This window comes from Condylura cristata, unplaced genomic scaffold (genome assembly GCF_000260355.1).
Source record: "Condylura cristata isolate star-nosed mole 26May11 unplaced genomic scaffold, ConCri1.0 scaffold00014, whole genome shotgun sequence".
Classification (NCBI taxonomy): domain Eukaryota; kingdom Metazoa; phylum Chordata; class Mammalia; order Eulipotyphla; family Talpidae; genus Condylura; species Condylura cristata.
In genome coordinates this window covers 17,403,455-17,426,114 of record NW_004567115.1, presented here as the reverse complement: position 1 = coordinate 17,426,114, position 22,660 = coordinate 17,403,455, and the positions used below count along the sequence as shown (strand labels likewise).

General features: G+C 33.9%; 1 protein-coding gene across 1 annotated transcript in view; it reads right to left on the bottom strand.

The window, feature by feature from the left end:
* Nucleotides 1-22,660, bottom strand: part of TNKS (tankyrase, TRF1-interacting ankyrin-related ADP-ribose polymerase) — a 166,594-nt gene that overhangs the window by 21,155 nt on the left and 122,779 nt on the right. The window contains exons 13-20 of the mRNA XM_004682203.2: nt 19,606-19,685; nt 16,383-16,528; nt 14,168-14,333; nt 12,822-13,041; nt 12,443-12,552; nt 4,880-5,068; nt 2,651-2,888; nt 2,006-2,088 (exon numbers count right to left, since the gene is read on the bottom strand). Of these exons, the coding sequence (XP_004682260.1) occupies nt 2,006-2,088; nt 2,651-2,888; nt 4,880-5,068; nt 12,443-12,552; nt 12,822-13,041; nt 14,168-14,333; nt 16,383-16,528; nt 19,606-19,685 (1,232 nt within the window). The remainder of the gene's footprint in view (nt 1-2,005; nt 2,089-2,650; nt 2,889-4,879; nt 5,069-12,442; nt 12,553-12,821; nt 13,042-14,167; nt 14,334-16,382; nt 16,529-19,605; nt 19,686-22,660) is intronic.

Below are 22,660 nucleotides of genomic sequence, written 5' to 3'. Positions count from 1 at the left end.
ATTAACTTCAAAGTGCTTATCAGCCCACAAAGAAACTACAGTGGATAAATGAGGGCAGTGAAACATTTAGAAAATATGTCCATATAAAGAATGACTAAAAATGAAGGTATATTTATCCTTATAATAGGAGGAACTTTATAGAAGTGGGCAGTTGGAAGGGTAAATCTTAGATAAGGTGATTAGGTCCTAAAAACATAGAAAGTTTATATTTATGTTGCAGTGCGCTGATTAATAGCCCTAAAAAAAGAGAAATATATTCTAACCCCTAGGACCTGTGAAAGACTTTATTTGAAAACCTTTCATTGACATCTCTGGTAAACCTCATTTAAATGAGGTCAGGAGGCTAGAAGAGTTCACATGCACGAGTAAGCAACATACACGATAGAATCTTACTAGACAGAATCTTACTAGATGGGCGGGGGAGTGAGCAAGCCATGCTGCTCTAGAGGGAGCAAGAAGTGCCCTTTTTACCCAGCAACAGCTCAGCCAAGGATAGAATGCCATAACACTGCAAATGAGAAACCACCACACCTCTTCCCTTCAGTTTTTTCCAATGCTATTTCTAACAGTCCCTCTAAAATCTATGCAAGTGTTCTTCCTTTTGTTCTGGGGAAAGGTGCCTGTGTTTTGCCACGAGACCACACTTGCTAGCTGCTTTTTTATGGTTGCTTCTGATTCAATACATTTTGTTGGTGAATTAACTGGCTAGCTGGCTAGGGGAGGCTTTAAATTTAAAGCAAATGTGCTTACCAAAAAAAACCCAAAACACCAAACAAACAAACAAACAAACAAAAAAACAAAGAGAAGAGAGATACAGAAAATGCCTTATGATGGAAGCAGAGGTTAGAGAAATGTGGCCATAAGACAAAGAGGCCCCAGCCACTGGAAGCTAGAAGAGGATGGAACAGATTTCTTCTAAACCTCTTAAAAAAAGTGTAACCCTGCTAGAAACTTTGATTTTGGATTTCAGGTCTCCAGAACTGTAAGGGAATAGATTTCTGTTGTTTAAGTCATCAATCAGTGTTTATAATAATTTGTTTTGGTGACACTAATATACACATAGACTAGAGATTGTATTTCTGTGAAAAACAAGGTAAATGCAAACACAAGAACAATAGATTACACAGGGCAACAAATTTTGGCACACTTAAAACTATAAACATTTTATAAAACCTGCCCAAGCCGTAACAAGTTATCTCCCCACATGAGTGCTGAAGGGGTAATTCCTATACCTGGGTGAATAACAAAGATTTCTAAGGTCATTTCCTATTCTAAAATGTCATATTTATTAATAACAATTAATTTAAACTCAGGAACTTATTATTTAATACTTAATACTAGCCATGGTAATAAAACCATAGAATAATAAGCTAAAAAGTCATTATTCATATTAAAATAAAATGGCACTGTAATGATCACTTCATAATATGACCCTCAGATACTTAAGATACAGTTGAAAATCAACTAGGTCTATCTGAGAGTAAAGCTAATTTTTGGTACATCATTACTTAGACTCTAACTGGAAAATAAGCAGCTTCATAAAAGGGCAATTTTTGAAAATTACACTTGTCCAAATATTACTTTGTTTTCTAATTTAATGAACAGTTGCTCACAAAGACTTTGTTGAATAGTTCAAAAAAATTTCCTATTGGCTTTAGAGTCTAATCACATCAGTAATACAATGAGAGGAATAAATAACATTTTTGGGAAACAAAATAATTGAGGAAGATTATGCAAACATTCTTAAGCAGTGGTTTCATGGTTCAAGTTTTGACATATAATAAAACATATGGATAAAAACTACTTATAAAGATATAACACAATAACCAAGACTTCCACTAACTGTTAGACAGTTTTAAGAAGAATACAAAATATTGGATTCTCCTGGTTGCTTTAGCGGTTTGCTGTAGGTTTTAGTAGAGGTTTAGAAGCAAAAAATAAATGAGTGTCAGTTATTAATTCTTATTGTTTAATTAAAAAGACTCAACTGTATATGAGAGCTTACCTGTTCTGTTTCAAAGATGTCCCGAAGGTGCTCAAGACCAAGGCTTTTTAGGAATTGGCTGATATTCATATCAAGACCCGCAACTAAAACAAACATATTAAAGTTTCTCAGAACAATTTTTAGATACCCAGAAAGGAAATTCCCTCACTTTTTAAAAGCCACAACTCTGATACCCTTAACTGTGCAAATGATTGTATACAACATAAAATAATCCAGAATATATAAATTGCATTGATATTTTGCATTATTATTTCTAAATTTGGTTGAGGAGTAAAAGCAGATTTATCCAAGGACGAATATTTATATTTGTTTTAACATTACAGAGCATAATCTGTATTTTTAGTGAAATATTTATCAGTTTAAACTAAAAATTCAAATTTACCAGCCACTATTCCTCGACCTCTGTCTGAGCTTTTCTGATATAAATTTAATAATAAATAACTTACTAAGAGAGTAACACTGGACACAGATGTACTGGAGTATACATAAAAAAGAACACTAAGTACAAGGACCTTATTTTATGACAATCTATTTCGTATACGAAAACTTAGACTGACCATGTGTTGTTCAATAACTACCAACAGAAAGAAGTGAAGCTGCTCATCGAGGACAACAGACAAAGCAGCAACCGAAAGGTACACTTGCCTTCTCCCTCCTTCCTCTCTGCACCTGCCGCACCATCCCCGGTGTTGGACGCTCCTCCCACTGCCAGCTCTGCCAACGGGCCAGTGAGGTTGTCGATGCTGCTTGCAGCCGACAGGCAGGAGGGGGTGGATGCTGGCGAGATGAGAGAGGCACTCACGACGGTAGCCTGAGGCTTAAAACAGGTAGGTAAGGCCTCTGGGGGCATGGCATCTATCAGCAGAGCTCGGATATCGTCAGCCTGAGGAGTAATACAGAAAACATAAAAACACTGCATTTTAAAATGGTTTAGTTTTGCGCCAAGAACCAAATGCTTTAAGCTTTTATTAATAATTGCCTCATTCATCCCTATGTTTTTGATCATTTCTTCCACTTTCATTATCTGATCCAGAACTCCAAAAAGTTCCAGTAGTTTCAAAAGGTGGAGTGGAGAAAATACTTGATTTTTAAAAACAATTCATCTTTTGAAAATCTAATGTACAATGTGATAACTAAGTTAATGACTCTTTACTATATACTTGAAATTTGCTGAGAGTAGATCGAAAGTGTTCTTGAGATACTTCACACAAGAGTTCATAAAGTCACACAAAAAACAGTCAACTAAAAAAAAAGTAAGACTGTAGATTACATTGATTACTGTAAATTATACTGATTCCTGTAAATTCTTAGTGAAAGATGCACACACTATTGCTCATAATAATCATTAATAATCATCACACATGAGGATATGTTAATTAAGATTTGAATACTGTAAAAAATATTTCAACTTTTTTTTTTTAAAGATTTATTTATTCGTACAGAACTGGGGTACAGGTCAGAGATGCAGAGGGGAGAGGATTCACCAGAGACAGAGTGGGGAGCAGAACAGGCAGACTGATGAAGTATACTGCTGAGGGGAGCAGCGGGCGGGTCAGGAGAGGTCTGCCGCACCATGTGGATCACCTCTGGGGCAGGTGGGAATCTAACTCATGTGGAAGTGGTTTAAGCTTCTTTGTGCTGTGCTTTAACCTGCTGCGCCACCAGGGAGGGCCCATTTCAACTTTTTTTTTTAAAAAAGCACATCATTTTCAATTTCTTAGGAAATTCTCAATTCATTATATTTTACATATGCTTAAATAACTACAATATTTGTTTTTAGTTAGTGCACACTTAATAATTTAATGCACAATTAAAACTGGTGAATTATTAAAGGAACGGTACTTTAACTTGGCTAGCTCATCCATGAACTTTACAGTTTGTATGTATTTGGCATGATATTCTCTCAACAAGGGGTAGCATCTATTTGCCTTCCCTTGAATCCTCCATCTGGGTTGCCCACTCTTTAAATTGCTATGACCAAGAGAATGCAGAAGAATTAATGTTGTGCGGGTTTACAGCCAGGCTTTCAGAAAACTGGCAGCATTTACTTTTCTCTCTTAGAAGCTGTCCTCCTTGCTGTAAAGAAGTCTGGGCTAGACTTCTGAGTGCTGAGATACGGCCTACAGTGAGAGGCCTGTCTGATGAAAGACTATCCTAGAAATGGCAGCCAAGTCCTGTCAAGCACAAGACTATAAAAATAACAAATTGCTATATCTATTCATTCAGTTTCGGTTAAAATACTAAGTGTTTTGGGACAATCTAACTCAGTGATAAATCTATGAAATAGAGTGTGGTTTGAGACAACATTTTTAGCTTAAAAATGTATTATAAAATGAAAAAAAATGTGTGTTATAACTCTCTGACTTAAAGTTTAGGGAAGATGATGCTATGATTAATTTTGTAAATAATATTTAATCACAAGAATTTAATTCTTCATTTAAAAAATATTTCTATAGCACATCAACTTACTTTTCCATCTTCAAAAGAATCCTATACAGCCTGGAAATAACTTTTCTTTCATATGGTAGCTTCAGATAAATTATCATTAATATTAGTTGCTCTAGAATAATAAGCTAAATGAAGAAGGTATAAGCTAAATGAAGACGGTATAAGGTATTTTGCTAAATATAATTCTTTGAGGACATAACCCAGATGTTTTGTTCTTTCCTCTCCAAGGTAAGTATGGCAAAAAGAATTATGTTACTGTTCAGTTAGCCTGATAAGAGTTTTAAATTGTATAAAAAAATATTCTTAAATTTAGAAGGAGGTATATTTGTTTTACTATCTACTACTAAGGGCAAATCTGCTAAATTTTGAAATTTAATGTCTACTCTGAAGGTAAATGAAAGTGAATCATTTGAAAGGAAGACTTACAGTTGCTAGATCCAAAGGTGTCTGACCTTCTTGGTTCTTCATAGTTGGGTCTGCACCATGTGCTAAGAGCAGGGCACAGAGCTGCGTCCTTCCTTTCTGGGCTGCTTCATGAAGAGGAGTAAATGCCCACTTATCTGTTGCATTCACACATGTGTTGTATTTTATCAATAGTGCTGCTATATCCACATGCTGAAGAGAAACAAATGGATGTGAAGCATCAACAATGCCTCTGTATCAGTATTCTCATACTTCATAGATGTTCCCTTTAGGGAAAAAAAAGCATTTTCCAATTCCTTTGCCTACATTTTGGGCTTTGTCTTCTCTTGCCTGCTCTGAAGCCTCAATCTCACAATTATTCTTTTATCCTACAATCTTTCACGTGTTTCATTCTTTCTTATTCATAAACCTTAGATATACCTAACATACGATGAAACTCTTAACTGACTCAGTCTCCTATTAAGAGTCCAATCTGTTAAACTTTTCAAACAAGCTTTCTATACCTATTGCTTTTCTCATTGTCCCTACCTCTCTTCTAACCTATTGCAGTCTGAATTATTTATTGAAACACTCGTTTCAAAAAGTCCTTCTTCAGCCTTTGGGAAAGCAAAATAACATAGCAAAACAATATTTTACAAAAAGTAGTCTAATTAGAGAAAATGTCAGAGCAGAAACATTAATAACCTGGGTAGGAGGTAATGATGTGCTGAACTGTGCTGGTTATACAGAATGGAGAAGAGGGCTGTCTGCCTTTTTATCACTTTCTCTCTCTTTTCCACTCTCCTACCAACCAGCACATATGAATACCTACCAAGTGCCTGGCAATACAGGTAGGGACACTAGAGGAATAGAACACTGAGTTGATATTTGGAACTTGATAAAACAGCTCAGTAAGAAAAGGATATAGAAAGATAATCACAGGGGGATAAATCCTTGGAGAGCAGTATTAGTTTGGGGAAAGGAGGGTAGAAAGAATCCATAGAGGGCACAAAAGGGGCAACTAAAAACTTCAGAACTATCAAGAGGCCAGACTGGAAAGGTCAAAGTAGGAGAAAATTTCAAGATTTGGCTCTCTCAAATAGGAAGTTCTACATAGCAAAAGACAGTTTCTTCCCACAAGTCTTTATAAAATAAGCTTATGATAATAAATTATACAAAGCTATTACTGATTCAATGATTAGGCTTTTGAGAATATTAAAAATAAGTATTTTAAAAACATTTAGTGATGCTATTTTGGCTGTCATTAAAGTGCCTCTGAAATCATTTCAACTTCAATATTCTGTAATTTTGTGCAAGTGGTACGTTTGTGTTCCTTATGGGTACAGCTCCTGGGAAAATTTGATTAGCTTGATAATTAACTCAGAAGTACATTATCCACTGAAATCAGATTTCTAACTCATGCTGTTGCTCAACTGTAATACACTTAATTATTTAAAGTTGACTATCATGAGAATGGAAAATATGGGAGAACATGAAGACTGAAATATACCAACATGGGATTCTAGAGTATTTTCTTCATCTTCCAATAAGATTGTCTTTGCTCTCTTGAATACATTCACTTCAAAAAGAACAGACACTTTCTCTAAAGCAGAATTAAAAGTTTTAAAAAAATAGAAAGAACACAAATACTATTTAATTTTAGAAAAAATATTTCAGAAAACTTGGGCTAATGAAGAAAACTTACCAGAAAAAGACAAAGCAGACTACTAAAAGCTGGCACACTGGCTCTGGCAATACAAGTATAACAAAAGGTGGTGCAATGTGTTAGAACACAACACTGTGAAGCTCTCTGCAGCCACTGCAGCATAAGTTCGATCCCTGGCCAGGGAGGATCCCACATGGCGGAGCAGACCTCTCCCGTCTCTCCTGCTGCTCCCCTCAGCAGTGTACTTTGTCAGTATGGCCTGTTCTGCTCCCCACTCTGTCTCTGGTGAATCCTCTCACTCCCTGTACCTCTGGCCTGTACCCCAGTTCTGTATAAATAAATAAATACTTAAAAAAATAAAACCTAGGACTTCTGAGACCAGACTTTTTTGTGATCTTATAGGGATTTTGAATTATATATCATCATCAAAAATTGATTCTAAAAAAAGAGATAAAAACAGGTGCCATCCAGGTAAATGTAAAAAATCACTTAAAACAATAACAGTATTTTATTTCCCTAGGAGTTATGATGAAAAGTATAGAGTATTTTTAATTAGTTAAGCCAAAAGTATGAGTAATTAAATAATATTACAGATTATTTAAACTGTTAATTTGTTCTACTCATGTTTACTGGCAGAAAATAAAACTTGGTAGACTAATTTGCATAGGTTTTCAAATTTAGATAACTGAAGGAAAATTTGTCTACATGTGCAAAATGAATTATATAGATGATATGTATCATTAAACTTTCTTTATGCTGAACTTGTGTTTATGCTTGGAAAAAACAATTATATGCTAGCAAGTGCACTGACAAGCATTTGAAAGAACAATAAACAGAATTACTTCTCAAAGAAACTGAAAACACAATTCTAAAGTCTTTTGAAATAGCCACGCCACTGGGGCAAAAGCAGTTAATTGAAATTTAAGGTTGACAAACACAGTAAGTAAGCTACAACTCAGCTCTATACAATATATAAAATCTACAAGAGGAAACGGAACTCTGCTGGAATGTCTCCAAGAAAGTCAATTAAACATAGTTCTAGAGTCAAGCTATAATGCAGAGTACTTTAAATGACAAAACAAAAAACAAACAAAAAAACAAAACAAAAACACAACAATATAAAAAGACTATGAGGGTCCTAATTTAATTTTACAGAGCTGGGAATTAGGGAAGCAAAATGTGCTTGTGCTTCAATTAGGGTCATTTAATTGTATAATGATGTTATAAAGCCTCTGAATGTTCTACATTTTAGATTTAAAAGCATTGAAAACTAAAAAAGTTGAGAAAGAAAACTCAGTGAGAATTGATTTACTCTAATGAAATGATAGAAAAGACAGGCTCCATGGTAGATAAATGTCAATGCCTTATATTTTCTAAATAGCAAAAATGTTAACTTTTTTATATAAATGCACATTAAAAATAGCATAAGGCATTATAATTAAAAAACACTAAATAGGCTAAAACATCTTGCCATTAATATAAACTTATGAAATGTGTAACTTTTATTAAAACTTTTAAAACTTTGTTTTGTTTCTCTATTTGGGAAAACTGAGGTAGTGAGTTCTTTTATATAAAAAAAACCCCAAAGATATACAGATTTTAGACTGAGCAATCTAGAGGAAAAAGTGTTAAAATAGACAGCAAAGAATTAACCAAGAAATAACAGTTTACGAGTCTTTTTTTTGTATAAAAAGACAAGGCACGAATTTATTTATTTAAAGATTTATTTTTATTTATTTATGCATATGCACACAAGAACTGGCATGTAGGACAGAGGTGGGGAGGGTGAGGGGATTCACCAGAGGCAGAGTAGGGAGTAGCAGGTCAGACAAGAGAGATCTACTGTGCCATGTGGGTCAGCTCCCTGGCCGGGGATGGAAATCATGCTGCAGTGGCTGGTGACAGTTTGATAGCACTGAGACTTTAACTCCTGTGCCAGCAGAGAGGTTCCTGGTTTAAGTGACTTTATGTAAATCCCAGCTCTCTCACATTATTATTTACCCCAGCGTACCAGTCATTTCCTACTACTGATGTCAATTAATCTGTGTCTAATTCACATTGATGCTGAGCTGCTCAAACAGAGTTTTATTTTTTCTTTTTAAAGATTTATTTATTTGTGCATACAGAACTGGGGTACAGGTCAGAGGCTCAGGGGCGGTGAGAGGCGTCACCAGAGACAGAGTGGGGAACAGAACAGGCAGATTGACAAAGTACACTGCTGAGGGGAGCAGCGGGCGGGTCAGGAGAGGTCTGCCACACCATGTGGTCACCTCTGGGGCAGGCAGGAATCGAACTCATGTGGAAGCAGCTTTAGATTCTCAGTGCTGTGCTTTAACCTGCTGCGCCATCAGGGAGAGCCTCAAACAGAGTATTTTTAAGGCTATGTAGTGTTAACTGTGGCACAGAGGTCTTAATTAATTCTGATTTACTTAGGATATGGGCTGTAGGGAGTTACTGTATAATAGCATTACCTTGGATTTTTATACTGCTTAGGGTAGAGAATGACCTTTCCACATTCATGTCATATAATTATCACAATAGCAATAGAAAGATCACAGAACGAGTTTTGCTAATAAGAAAACTGAAGATTAGAATAAATAAGGCACTTGCTGAAAACTATGGGGTTACAAGTATAAGACTGATGTTCCTAGATGTTCAGGCTCCAGGTTCAGGTCTTTTTATTACACTAAAGCTGCCTGCAGGGTTTTGCTAGACTAAAATACAATAGTTATGTCCTGATGAGTTGAAGATGGCAGAGTATGATACTGGAAAGAAACCATTTATGTAGTGATCACTACATAGCACTATACCTGAAGTACCATATTTTATTTATAATCTACAAGTCTTTAATCCACTTGAAGTACCACAAAAACCTCCTCCACAAAAGTATTATTTCAGGGTATGTGCATCATATATACCATGCACTCAGACCAGTTCAAGCAAAGCATGACTAGAATGAATATAATATAACCAGAGTTTTGCCATTCAAGCAGAGAAATGTGGGCCTGAGCCCTATAACTGCACAAAAATATTCACCTACCTTACAAGGAGCATGAGTAAAATGATACTTTGACACATAAATCTATATATCTAGAGATAATAAAAATATAGTCATATCTACCTTGAGGGAAACAAAGTTGCTTTAAATTTTTTTTAAATAATAGTTTATTTTTATATCATTTTGTGCATTTTCCAATCTCAGTTGTAATCCCCGTGGGCTTCCCATCACCATATCACCCATGTGCCATCACCATAGTCCAGTGCATTTCCCTACTCCACCCCCATAAAATGTCTCTGGTATATAGCTGTTTAGTATCATTATTATTTTCTCGCCTGGTCCTTTATACTCCTGCTATAAGTGAAACCATCTGGTATTTTCCCTTTTCTTTCTGGCTTATTTCACTAAGCATGATCTTTTCCAGCTCCATCCATGTTGTGCTTTTAAAATTTTTAAACTGTGGGCAACATTGGTTCTTATTTTAAATCTACGACTAGTTGAGATTGATATATATATACTGGTTTGAGATAGTTGCTGAAAGTAGATAATATGGTACATGAATAGCAGTGGATAAAATTATTTTCTAGAGCAGAGTTTCTCAGCGGGGAGGATGACAGTCAATTGAGAATTATGCTATGTCATGAGAAATGTTACTAGGGGAAGCATATGTTGCACATGATAAAAACACAGCAACAAGGCTCAAAATAAGGTATTATGGTGAATAACAGTGCAGAGTCATCAAATCAGATATTTGAACTTATAAGTTTAATACAAGAAAAATCTGCCCACACAACAAGGCAAAAATATTTGCTATAAACAAACATACTGCCTAACTCATTAGCTTCTTTAGTTAGAAGAATGGGATAAACCAGGTTGACCAAAAACTCTATTGTGCCCTCCACACAGCCTGGAGAATTTCTGTTCACTTTTACCTCGTAAGTAAATTAACTTCATATATGTGTGTGTGTGTATACATATATACATATACATGTGTGTTTATACACACACACACATATACATCTGTGTGTGTGTGAGTAGATATCCACTTAGCTCTAGGAATGTAACATAAAAAGAGAGAAACAAGAAATGCCCGTTATTTTTCTCACTTCGAGTTAGGGTAACAGGAATTGTGGGTATTAATGAAACAAATTTATGAAAATGTAATAGTGGGCCCATGGTTAGGACACTAACTGCATTATACTTTCTTTCAGCTAATGACAAAAGAGTGTCTGGAAACATAAAATAAGGTCAACTAGCACACTGTATTACAAGTTAGCTACAAAATGACACACATGTACAAAGAATAACATCGCGACACTTCTAAGCAGGAGAATGAAAATTAGAGGGCAAATTGCTTATTTTATAAATTGTTATGTTTTTTCCCCCTGTGACAACAGGAGAACATAAAAAAGAAGATCATGAAGAACAAGATAATGGGACAGAACTTTTCCACATTCATTATGAAAGGGATATATAGAAAAATACATAGTTCTATGTCAGTCTTCACAACTGGTAGTGGAAGTTTTGTTAGGTGCAGTCAAGAACTGTAATTCTATTGCCCATGCCTATCCTTAGTACATTTATATAACAGTTAAGAGTCTGATTGTACATTTATATAACAGTTAAGAGGCTGAAGTTCTACATATCATACCAGTCTTATGAACTTAACTAATAAACTCTTAAATGAAGCTCAGCAAAGGGGTTAGTGGAATACAGTATGAAGGAAAGAATTATGCTAAGAAATGCTGAAAACTATTCCCTAAATGACACATTTATGGTTATAATTCAAAGGGAAAGGGATTATATATAAATACACGTAACATGTTAGCACTAAACATTTAATATACTTGGTCTTCAGTAGAAATACATGTTGTACAGTCAAATTGAGACTCTTACATGAAAGGAAGGTTAAAAGACAATGTAGTAATTTTAATAAAAAATTAATCACCTTTGGAAAGATAACTTCAAATGATTCAGTTTTAAGAAGCTATAGGTACTAGTAGTATATTTATTAGATCTGATAGCCTTCAATTAATTTATAACACATTTGGAAGCATAATTTTATTTTTTGCTTGTTCCATTCAAAATTGGAAGATTTGTAATCCTGAAAAGTATTCCCACTTAGATTTGTTATTTTAGAGGGAGCATGAGAAGATAAGGATAACTCCAGTATGAAATACCAGAGAGATGAGAGTAAGAGATTGGACTAGCTTTTCTTATAGTTTGTCATGCTTTTGCAAATCTAGATACTGTCCTTATCAATGGTGATTCCAATTATGAAAATCCCTGGCCTCTGTGGATTTTTAGTCAATTAGGGACTAAGTGGTTAAAGAGACAAGCATCCAAGCACTTTATTCCTGTGTGATTCATCAGGCCCGAAGTGGGCCCTGGAGACTGATGCAGGCAGGCAGGCAGGCAGGCAGTTCCAACAAACATCCTCAAGGCACTGTAAGGCATTCATTCCATCTTCCTCTCAGCTCATGATTATAGTTGCCATGCTTTGAAAGCATGATGCTGAACTTTCACCTTGGGGTTTGAGCTAGTCATTCTTACTCTATGAAACCATATATACCAATTATTCAACCATTTAACTGAATTATTTTTTAAGTGCTGATGATAAGCATAAGTGACCACAGAGGAGCTTCCTCCTGACTTAGTTTCTAAAATCTACTTGAGCTAGAGCTAAAATTTATTATCTGCATCAATAAATATTATGTAAGCGACCACTACACAAAAAAATGCTATGAAAAGTATGCTCCTGGACCAAAAGACAAGTAAGCTTAATTGGAAAGGCTGTACGTTCCACTAGATTAAGATAACGTTAAATCATATATAGATGCATATATATACACACATACTTCATATGCATATTATGCTTATAGCAAAGTAGTAAATGTCACTGCAGTTGTCAAGACTTGCTTACCCCATAGGATGCTGCATTATGAAGAGGAATTAAACCACCTTTGTCTTGGGCATTAACATCTGCTCCATGCTCTAGAAGATACTCAGCTACTTCCAGGTTATTGTAGCCTGCTATTAGAGTGAAAAAAAGGCAAACATGTCAGTGGAAAAAAAAAATCTCATACATACTTATGTATACATACTTACAAGTCATAGGTTTTAACACTTTTTGTTGTAAAATATAATATTATCATGACATAATTAAGACCTTTCCCAGTAAGAATTACATAAAATTGTGTTAATCAAAATCACTAAGTATGGTTAGCATTTCTTTCACTCTTTTATAGACAGTATTAGGTATCCAAGAAAGGAAGCCAGACTTGGAGTGCTGAGGTGCTCACCTGCTAGGTGCAGAGGGGTTGAGTTTCTGCCCTGGGTATCTCTGCAGTTGATATTTTCTGGAGTACAGAGCTTCTGCACTCTTGCCAGACATCCCTTCTTGGCTGCATCCAGCAAGGCAGCATCTCCTCTCAGTAAGTCCTGAATATCTGTGTCTCCTTCTTTTACCAAATCTAAAGGTGTGTTTCCATCTCTGTTCTTCTTGGTTGGATCTGCTCCATGCTAAAAAGAAGAAAATCCAAATGGCATTTTTTTAAAGATTTGACATTTTCTATCATTATTTTTCTAAAGATTTGACATTTACATTATTATTAATTTTACCTTCACTTAACCAAGGAAAGATATCTATTCGACATGCATTCTGAAAAGAGAGGCAATATCCAGCTTTACTTTGCAACTTTTTCATTTAGTAATATAACTACATTTCAACCAAAGCTCTAAACCTCAGATCAATATTAAGGAAATATTAATATTTCCTTTCAGCGGTAATATATTTTCTCAGATTCCAAACCATCTTTGGAAATTTCCTTTAAAGAATGGCCTGATGTTAATTTTAACCAGATTTCAATAATAAAATATGCAACAAAGAAGGAAACAGAAGACACACAGGTGGAGATAATGCCTTAATTTTACATGTAATCATCATGGAAAAAGTTTGTAGTTTTTAATATTTTTACCACAAGTTTTAACACTTATTATGAAATCAGGTATAAATGTTACTAATAACTAACTTGGTTTTAAAGTAAATGAAGGTCAAGATAGAGAATGTCATTGGCCCACTGCAGAACACACATATAAAACAAAGGAAACAATGGGCTCAAGTATTCTGGAAGCTATTTTTTACCAACTAGTGATGATAAAAAAAGAGTATCAAATACAGTGTTACTCTAGAGATTTAAAAGAACATATTTGATACCATAAAAGTGGCAGAAGAATTTTATATTTAACTAGCGTAAGTTTTTTCTTTAGTTAAAAAAAGGAGAAAACTTAGTAAGTGCATGTCTGGTGATTTTTCACATTCTGTAGTTTAAAAAGAGCACAAGTTATTAAGAAAAAAAATTAAGTTTATTCTTTAAGTATTAGATAAACAATGCAAAATAACTCAACTCTTTCCAAAATCTGTGTTGATGAACTGTGATGAACTAAACTTAAGCAAATCAGTTCAGAAGACACTTCAGGTACTTCTCCAAGTTACTTAAGTATCATATCACACTTAGACATCCCTCTAAAACAGAAAATAGAGGTAGTCTCTACAGCATTTATTGTACTCAAAAGAATAATTTTGATATAATTTTACATATTAACCAAAAAGTAAATATAATTATCTTATCTTTTGAAAATTACATACTTTTAAAAGGAGTTTGCAGATTTCATATTTTCCTTTAGCTGCTGCTTCATGTAGAGGGGTAAATTTCCATAAGTCTGCCACATTGACAGAAGCCCCATGTCTTACTAAAAGCTCAGCTACTTCATAGTGTCCATAGGAACAGGCATTATGAAGGGGCACCAAGCCACTAGAAAAAGAAAATTATTTCAAAGATGTATAAGAAATCTTTGAGTTAAAATGATTTCTATAATAAAAATAATGCAACTCTTCTAAGACACTGACTATACTAAATATTCACTTAAAAATAATTTTCCTCTGATCTTGAAGTTATAGTCATCCATTTCTAAACAAGGATTAATAATTTCAAAAATGTCTCTTTCAATAAAAAAGGACTTTTCCAAGATTCTTGATCATGGATATAACATTCCAAAACAATCCTTAATTCTAAAAATACATATATACACAACATAGAAAAAGGTTCTAGCACAATACTTGAAATTCAGGTTTTACCATGTTGGTATAAAGAACAACAATACATAGTGATTTTAGGAAGAAGTGATTAATGAGCTGGCTTTATCATACCTTAGAATACAAATTGTATTTACCTATAAAATATATAATACAATTTAACTTCTTTATTTAGGCAAATAAATAACTTTAACTTTGGTTATTTCTTAATTCCTACTAATTCAGTAGTGGTTTCTGGGTATAGTTTTACAGATTGAGGTATCAAGTAATGAAAATTCAAATACCAAATATATAAACTTTAATACTCAGGAAGGAAAATACTGTCAACAACTATAAACTCTAGTCGGATGAGAAAACCTAGCTGCCTCAATTTATAAGCAAACTATTCTGAGTTAACTCAGTTCTGATTAGAAGGCAGTTGGTGTACCAAAAGGAAAATATATATCCCCATTTAAAAAATGGTGCATCAAAAAGGGTAACTTTAAAATATATTTAAGATGTGGCAAAAATAAGATATTAAGTGCCTTTTTATTTAGAAAAACCATTGCTTTATTTTTTTCCCCCTTTTTAATAGTTTGAGACTAAATATGCTAAATGCTAAAGTGGGCAATATAAACCAATGTGGTTGCTCCCCTGTATACCACAATACTTTCAGAAATCTAGTGATATTAGTACGAAACATTCATGTCTGATATGTTCCTTAATAAATCCATGACGGTTAATAAAAGCTTACACTGTGTGGTCTAATTCTAAAGTAGTCTACTCTGGAACTGTACAGGAAGTTTCTTACTTGTTTATACTTTGGGATGCTATATAATTAACTCAGGATTTGGAAGCTCATTTCAGCTAACACTTCCTTCTTGCATTTCTAATAGTTTTATGGCTATTTTATATATTGTCTAGATAAATTAAAAAAATTAGTAATCTGATACAAAAATACATTCAATCTTAAGTAGAAAAAATAAATTATATTTCTATTAATACTGATGACTTGAAGATGGACAGCTTCTTTATGAAAGATATATATTTTTTAATAGCAAAGAAAGGGCAAAGATAAACTAAAAAGTAAAAAACATTCACACAATGTAATTAAATACTACTATATACAAGAGGAGATAAACTATTAAGTACTGACATGGGAAGAAAAATATACTACTGGGTACAAAGAAAGCAAACTGCAAAGCAGACCCTCAACCACTCATCACCACTACCACCACCACCACTACAGTGTAGTGGCATATGCATTTAGAAAGCCTAGAAGATTACGATAAAATTTTAATGCTGCAATCTCTGGGAAATGGGGTAACTGAGAACTTTTACTTTCATTTTGGGCCCTTCTAAACTTTGTTTTATGCTTTAAACAAAAAATTGCATTACTTTTTTATTAAGGGGAAAATATTTAACACTTTAAAATATTAACTTTTTAAATTTTTTACTGCCTGCAAAGAATGAATCCCAAATAGTTAAAATTGTAATACAGGCCCTCCCTGGTGGCGCAGCGGGTTAAAGCACAGCATTGAGAATCTGAAGCCACTTCCGCATGAGTTCGATTCCCGCCTGCCGCCTGCCCCGGAGGAGACCACATGGCGAGCCAGACCTCTCCTGACCCGCCCGCTGCTCCCCTCAGCAGTGTACTTCGTTGATCTGCCTGTTCTGCTCCCCACTCTGTCTCTGGTGAAGCCTCTCACCGCCCCTGAGCCTCTGGCCTGTACCCCAGTTCTGTATGAATAAATAAATAAACCTTTAAAAAAAAAATTGTAATACATACCCTTTGTCTTTGGCATGGACGTCGGCACCATGGTGTAGAAGGTATTCCACAACAGACACACGATTATAACCTGCCGCAAAGTGTAAGGGTGTAGAATGCCGGCCCTCTAAATCTCTGCAATTCACATTTTGAGGGCTGCAAAGTTGCTTTTATGGCACATCACAAACACAAAAAGAACATTAATATTTATTCACAGATTTGCTCCAAAGTACTGCAGGTATCTTGGATAAATTATAACTTTCTAATGAACATTTACTCCCAAAGATGAGATATGATAGATAATTTAGAAATCTACTCTGCTTGGCTTTACAAATGGTCTCACTGTTCACATAGCAATTTAATGTTTTCAACATTTCCTGGCCAAAATCCATATCGGAAAGAAAAATGCATAATAAAGCAGGTATTTTCAAGGCAAATGATACCTTCCTTTTTCACCTGTATTCATTTTCTCCTGAGACTGCACATCACAGCTTATCTGCTTGTAGTAGAATGCTCGTAGCCATTCTTTGCTTAAATAAAATCAACAATTCTGGTTGACTGCAGAAATTCCCAGAGTTCTCCTCTCCTGAGAAGTGCATTAAACATGCAAAAGAGCTCTGGAAAATTATTTCAATGCTGCCACCCACTTGGCCCTTAAAAGGATCCACACTACAGAAAAGTCATGCAGACAATAACACTTTACTTGATTTCTGGGAGGATGTCTAATTCCATAAGTCAAAGTGACTATTCATATTCTAGTTTTGGCCTTTACTTCCATCTCTTTCAGCTATGCCCTGCAAATCTCTTCCCTTCTCCTTTTCTCCTTTGATTGCTACCATTTCAGCACAAGCTCCTTTTAGTACTATCAAAGTAGTAGGAAGTAACATAAGGACTCACAGGTTGCATCACTGGTGGTGATAGATGAATTACAATAACTTGGAATAATAATAATTTATAAAGAATTTCATATTCTTTCAGCTGAAGAAGTTATCTGTGAATTTGTTATTATCTCCATTGTACAGATAAATAAACCAAGTCTCAGAGTACATAAGCAACTTATCCTTTTTTTCATACAATTGGTAAGGGGTAATCTAAAGATCCAATCCCTATATTTCTGACTTTTAACTTTTTGATTGTTTGCTAGATCACTGCTTACTTTCTAATTACCATAATTCAGGGAAGGATGAAAAGAAGAAAAATCAAATAAAGCTAAGAAAAAACAAGGGTTTTCTCGCTATAAGATATGATGGCGAAGGCCTCTGACAATCTTACTGCTATTGTTGCTATTGTAATGAACTATTATTACACAAAACCAAGCACCAGCAAGCTCTCTAGTTCTAATGGTTGGACTTGGCATTGGTGAAGTAAAAACAGAAATTTCTCAGTGGTCCAATTTTTACATGACAGAAGGAATCTGGGCAGTAAGTACGATCTTTAACTCTATGGAAAAGCCTCAGGTTATAAAATCTGAAGAGCTATTTTTATCTGGCTAAGTCAAATATCTTATTTTTTTCATGACAAGTGAGTCTGTGACTACACTAATACATATCAATAAAATGAAAAAAATGGTAGTAAATATTTTCTACAGGATCTTACATAATTGAAATTGCTTCCAACTGCTGCTGCTTTTACTTTAAATTCACTTTATTATTGTAATTTTGCAGAGAATATTGGCAAAAAAAGGTTATGAAATGCAACTCATTTTGCCAGGTTACAAAAATCAAAGTTTACTCTACTTATTATAAATTATTAAAAAAATATTTGGAAGTCCCTTAATTCTTCTCTATTTCACATTCTTCCTGAATACTAAAGCAATTTTATACCCTTTCTACCTACTTTTTGTAGTTTCAAACACTACTCAACAAACAATCTTTTAAAATCATACCTCATTTCTAATACTTTTTAAGTCTAGGGAAAGAATTTACCAGGCTTAATTTTCATTTAATTTGAGCTTTGTTTTTTTGTTTTTTTTTACCACTTCCATTCCCTTGACCAAAATATTTTTGGCCTTTATTGTTTAGGATACCTGAAAGCTACAGCTTTGCCTATTACATACAAAATTTATGGAGTTAAGAGTTATACACTAAGAAAAACTATTAAATTAATAGAAACATGCAGCAATTCTAGTGCTGAGATTGAATCATGTGACAGAAAAGGAGTACTACTCAATTTTATATTTAAGAGGTTTTTTTTTTTGGTAGGATATATTCTAAATGTTAAAAATATTTGTAAGAAAATATATATATGTATAAATTTCGATCTTTTAAAATCTTTAAAATTTTTCCCTAATAGCTATTACAACTGAAATTCACTATTTGTCTTTATATAACACAGACACCGTTATAAGATGGAAGAGAGGTTGAAACTGGTCACATATTGAAACAAACCAACAAAAATTTCTATGCAACAGAGCTTAGAAAATGTTTACTGTATTTTTGTCTTATATATACATTAAAAGCTCTAAAGAATTTGCTCAAAATCACAAAAAGTTAGGTTAGAAATAAACAAAGCTTAGTTTGTACAAAGTAATCTAGTATAACTGTCAATACCAATTTTACAATTAGACTTCTTTAAAAAAATAAAAACAAAACCCTAAGACCAACTCCCAGATAAAAACAAAAACTATGTTTTGCTATCTTTATTTCTAAATGAATGATTATAGATGGTGTGTTTTAAAAGAGTATATTCAATATTAGAGTATAATTTTACATTTGAAATAAATCAAATCTATAATCACTGTTACATTGATAAAATTTTTTCGGCAAGCAGAATTGCACAGAAAAGAATATCCTTCTTTTGCATACATGTAATTCCAAATGGTTGCAGGATCCTAAGAATGCTTTTTTAGAGCAAATGTGAGAATCACCTGGGAAAGTTCAAGGAACACTCTTTCAAACTTTATTGTACTATTAGTACCTGGGTTTAGAAATTTAAGAACATGGTCAGAAGTAACACTTGAACACTTTAATGTAAGTGGAAATAAAAGGAATTTTATATAACTAGAAGACAGATGACTTAAACATGGTTTAATGGCTAGGAGGGAAGTACCAGGAAGACAGATGACTTAAACATGGTTTAATGGCTAGGAGGGAAGTACCAGGAACCCTTCACGTTGAAGATTACTGTGCTTATGGAAGCACTGTGCTGGTCTCTTATTGTTTGGACTTAAGAGGTGTTACTTAGAAGCTAAAGTCAGTTGGCTAGCAGGGTTCAACAATGCCACCTAAGACAGGCCCTGACTTACCTTCACAGTTTCCAAGTCTCCAGCTTTAGATGCCTCTAAGAGTCGATAGTCAACATCAGAAGTGCGCATAGGTGTACTTTCTGCATGAAAGAAAGGAAAGGTAACTGCTGGTCTCTGAGGAATTACAGAGTAGTTAAAGAGGAAAAGTCATTTGGTGAATGGAAAGGAAAATAAGTGATCTGAAATTTCTGAGATCTAAGATAGGATATTTTCCTAATTCTGTTCAGGTAAATTATGTTTTTTTGTTGTTGTTGTTTTTACTTATAATCTACATCCATCTCACATTAAGCCAAATTAAATGTTAAGGCACACAATTCCTTCTGCAGTCCTATTACTTTACCCTTCAAATTTTATGATCAAAATTTGGTAAGGAGAGTGAAGAAACATCGGGTCATATCAATGCAAAGTGCCTTATAAAGTATTGTGACAAAGCTTTGCCACAGAATTTTTTTGTAAACCTAGAAAAGGGACTCACCTTTTAGTACTTTAACCTTTCTTTTTAGCCTCAATTTCCTCAATATGAAACAGAAGCACTTCTCTTATAATAGTGATCTTAGATAACATAATCAGTGTTCAAAAAGAGCTATTACCTATAGATATTTGCTTAATTCACATTAATTAAATAGCTGAGGGAATCACAACTTAACATGTCTGTGTAACTGGGAGGTGTGATACAAATGCTAAGTAGAAGTTAATTAAATAGAGCTGTTAAGTCTAGAAGTTTAAGGCTAACAAATGAGGTATACTGATTAACCCTATATAAACAAACCAAAAATTCATTGCAAAAATTCATTGCATTCATTCATTTTATTGTCCCAAATAAAAAAGTTTTTCAAGAAAACAATGTATATTGTTCAAAGTATGTTCATGAACGTTAAATATGGTTTTTATAATATAGCACATGTGTACATATGCTCATATGAAACAAAGACTGAAGACTCAGGCTGTGACCATGGACAATTCACTAAATGGTTTTACCTTTGCACCTACACAGAGAGAATTAGTTTACTTTAAAGAGTCTTTCAGACTTAAGATTGCATTATAGTTTATGATCTAGACACCTTTCTATGTCCATCATCTAAACAAAAAGATCAAGGTTTTAGATTTCAAAAGAAACTATGAAAGGTTTTAGATTTCAGAAGAAATACTTTTCAGTTCTTTCTAGTCTAAAGTGTTTTGTTAAGGTGAGCGGCTTTTACAGAAAAAGTTATGAGGACTCTTCTCTAAAAGACAAACTATATTCGGTTTTGATAATAATACATAGATGAAATGCTGAGATTAAAGAGAGAAAAGGAGAGAGCTTCATTCATGAAAAACATTTTTAAAGTATCAACAATTATTTTTCTATAAAAGTGAGCTTATTACATTTGTTAGCTCCTGGAATTGTTGAGGAACAGAATCAGGTCTTGTTCATCTTCATATTCCTTTTTATAAAGAGAACATTCAGAGGGCATTTGCTGAATTTACTTCAAACTATTTTATACTGGAGTCACTGTATATATAAAATCATAGCTCTTTCTTTGCCATATTCATGTTTCCTTTGCTTCCCCCTAACTATGCATGACATGACTGCATTTACAGATGAGAAGTCTGTCTGTATACATGTAAACTATATTTATGAAAGAGACTGGGTAGTTGGTAACCTATTAAGCATTATCTTTAGGTAATATTTTTTGTTTATCATTTCAGCAAATGTTATTTGTATATATAGAGTTCTTGGATCTTCTAGGATTCCAGCACTTTAGGGATATAACATGGCTGAATTTTTTAATTCTAAGAACTATTTGAAATTAGCACATTTATTTTGATGCAGACGGATTCTTTACAAAGGGTATAATTTTATAATCAAGCAAAAACCTTTATGCAAATAAAAGGATGCTTCTAAGAACTTAGAAAAAATCTTATTTAAGGAGTAGAAAGTAAAGAAATTATTTAAAGATACTATAAATCCTTAACATGCTTAGAACAGATTCATATTCAGAGACAATGTGAACAAAATATTGACTGAAAGGATATAGCCAAGGATGCACAAAAAGATGCACAATTAAAATAATATAAAAATGAAGTTAAAAGGGGATTATAAACAGAAAGTAGCTGAAATATAAAGTATTATATTAGTAAAATCCTTTATAAGCACACTGGCTTCTGCAGAGTATCAATTAAAGATTTCACCCAGGGTCAAAGGTTGGAAACAGGCTTCTAATTTTTTCCTTCAATTCTACTTTGACACCAGATTTAAAACAAAAGCAAGCAAGCAAACAAAAAACCCTGAAGCCAAAGGGTGGAAATCAGCTTGCTATTTTTAAAATGTCTTGTAGAATGGCTGTTTATTAAATATTTGACAAGATGGCAATGGATCTTACTGTGTAACTTCAACATCTAAGTGTAAATGGACACTTCAGTGTTTAAATTAGCTATCAGCAGTTTCCAAAACTTTACTTCTATTAATGGTTAGTAAAAGTAATGCAATAACACATAGGAATATACAAACAGAATAATTTGAGTCAAGGTCTAGTCTAAAAGCACTTTTCAAAAGAACTGTCTGTGATACAAAAATATTCTTTATTTGTGCTATTTAATATAGTAGCCACTATATAGGACTACTCGGTACCAGAAATGTATACCAGTACAACTGATGAGCAGATTTAAACTTTTTACTTAATTGAAAAATTTTATTTAATTTATATTTAACTGTTTGTAATTAGTGTCTACCTTATTGGTTAGAGCAGGTCTAGAAAAAGCAGGTCTAGAAAGAAAGTCTAATGACCCGAGCTATGCAACCTCTGTCGTCAGACTGGGTCCGGATGGAGGGGAATTGCTCTGAAAAATCAGACTTTCCACGCTAACTTATGTTATGACCTCCCTTTTTTGTATAACCGTAATATCAAAATATTCTGAGCAACTTTCAGCTTACAATTGGACTGCCTCAGCCGCACAAGGCCTGCCTGCCCTGACAATCAAGCACTGCACCAGGGTGAAAAAATTCCCCTGAAGTCAAGTGACTTGACTACTGTCTGATAAAAGCAAAAGGGCTGTTTTTGCAAAGTCTCTCTCA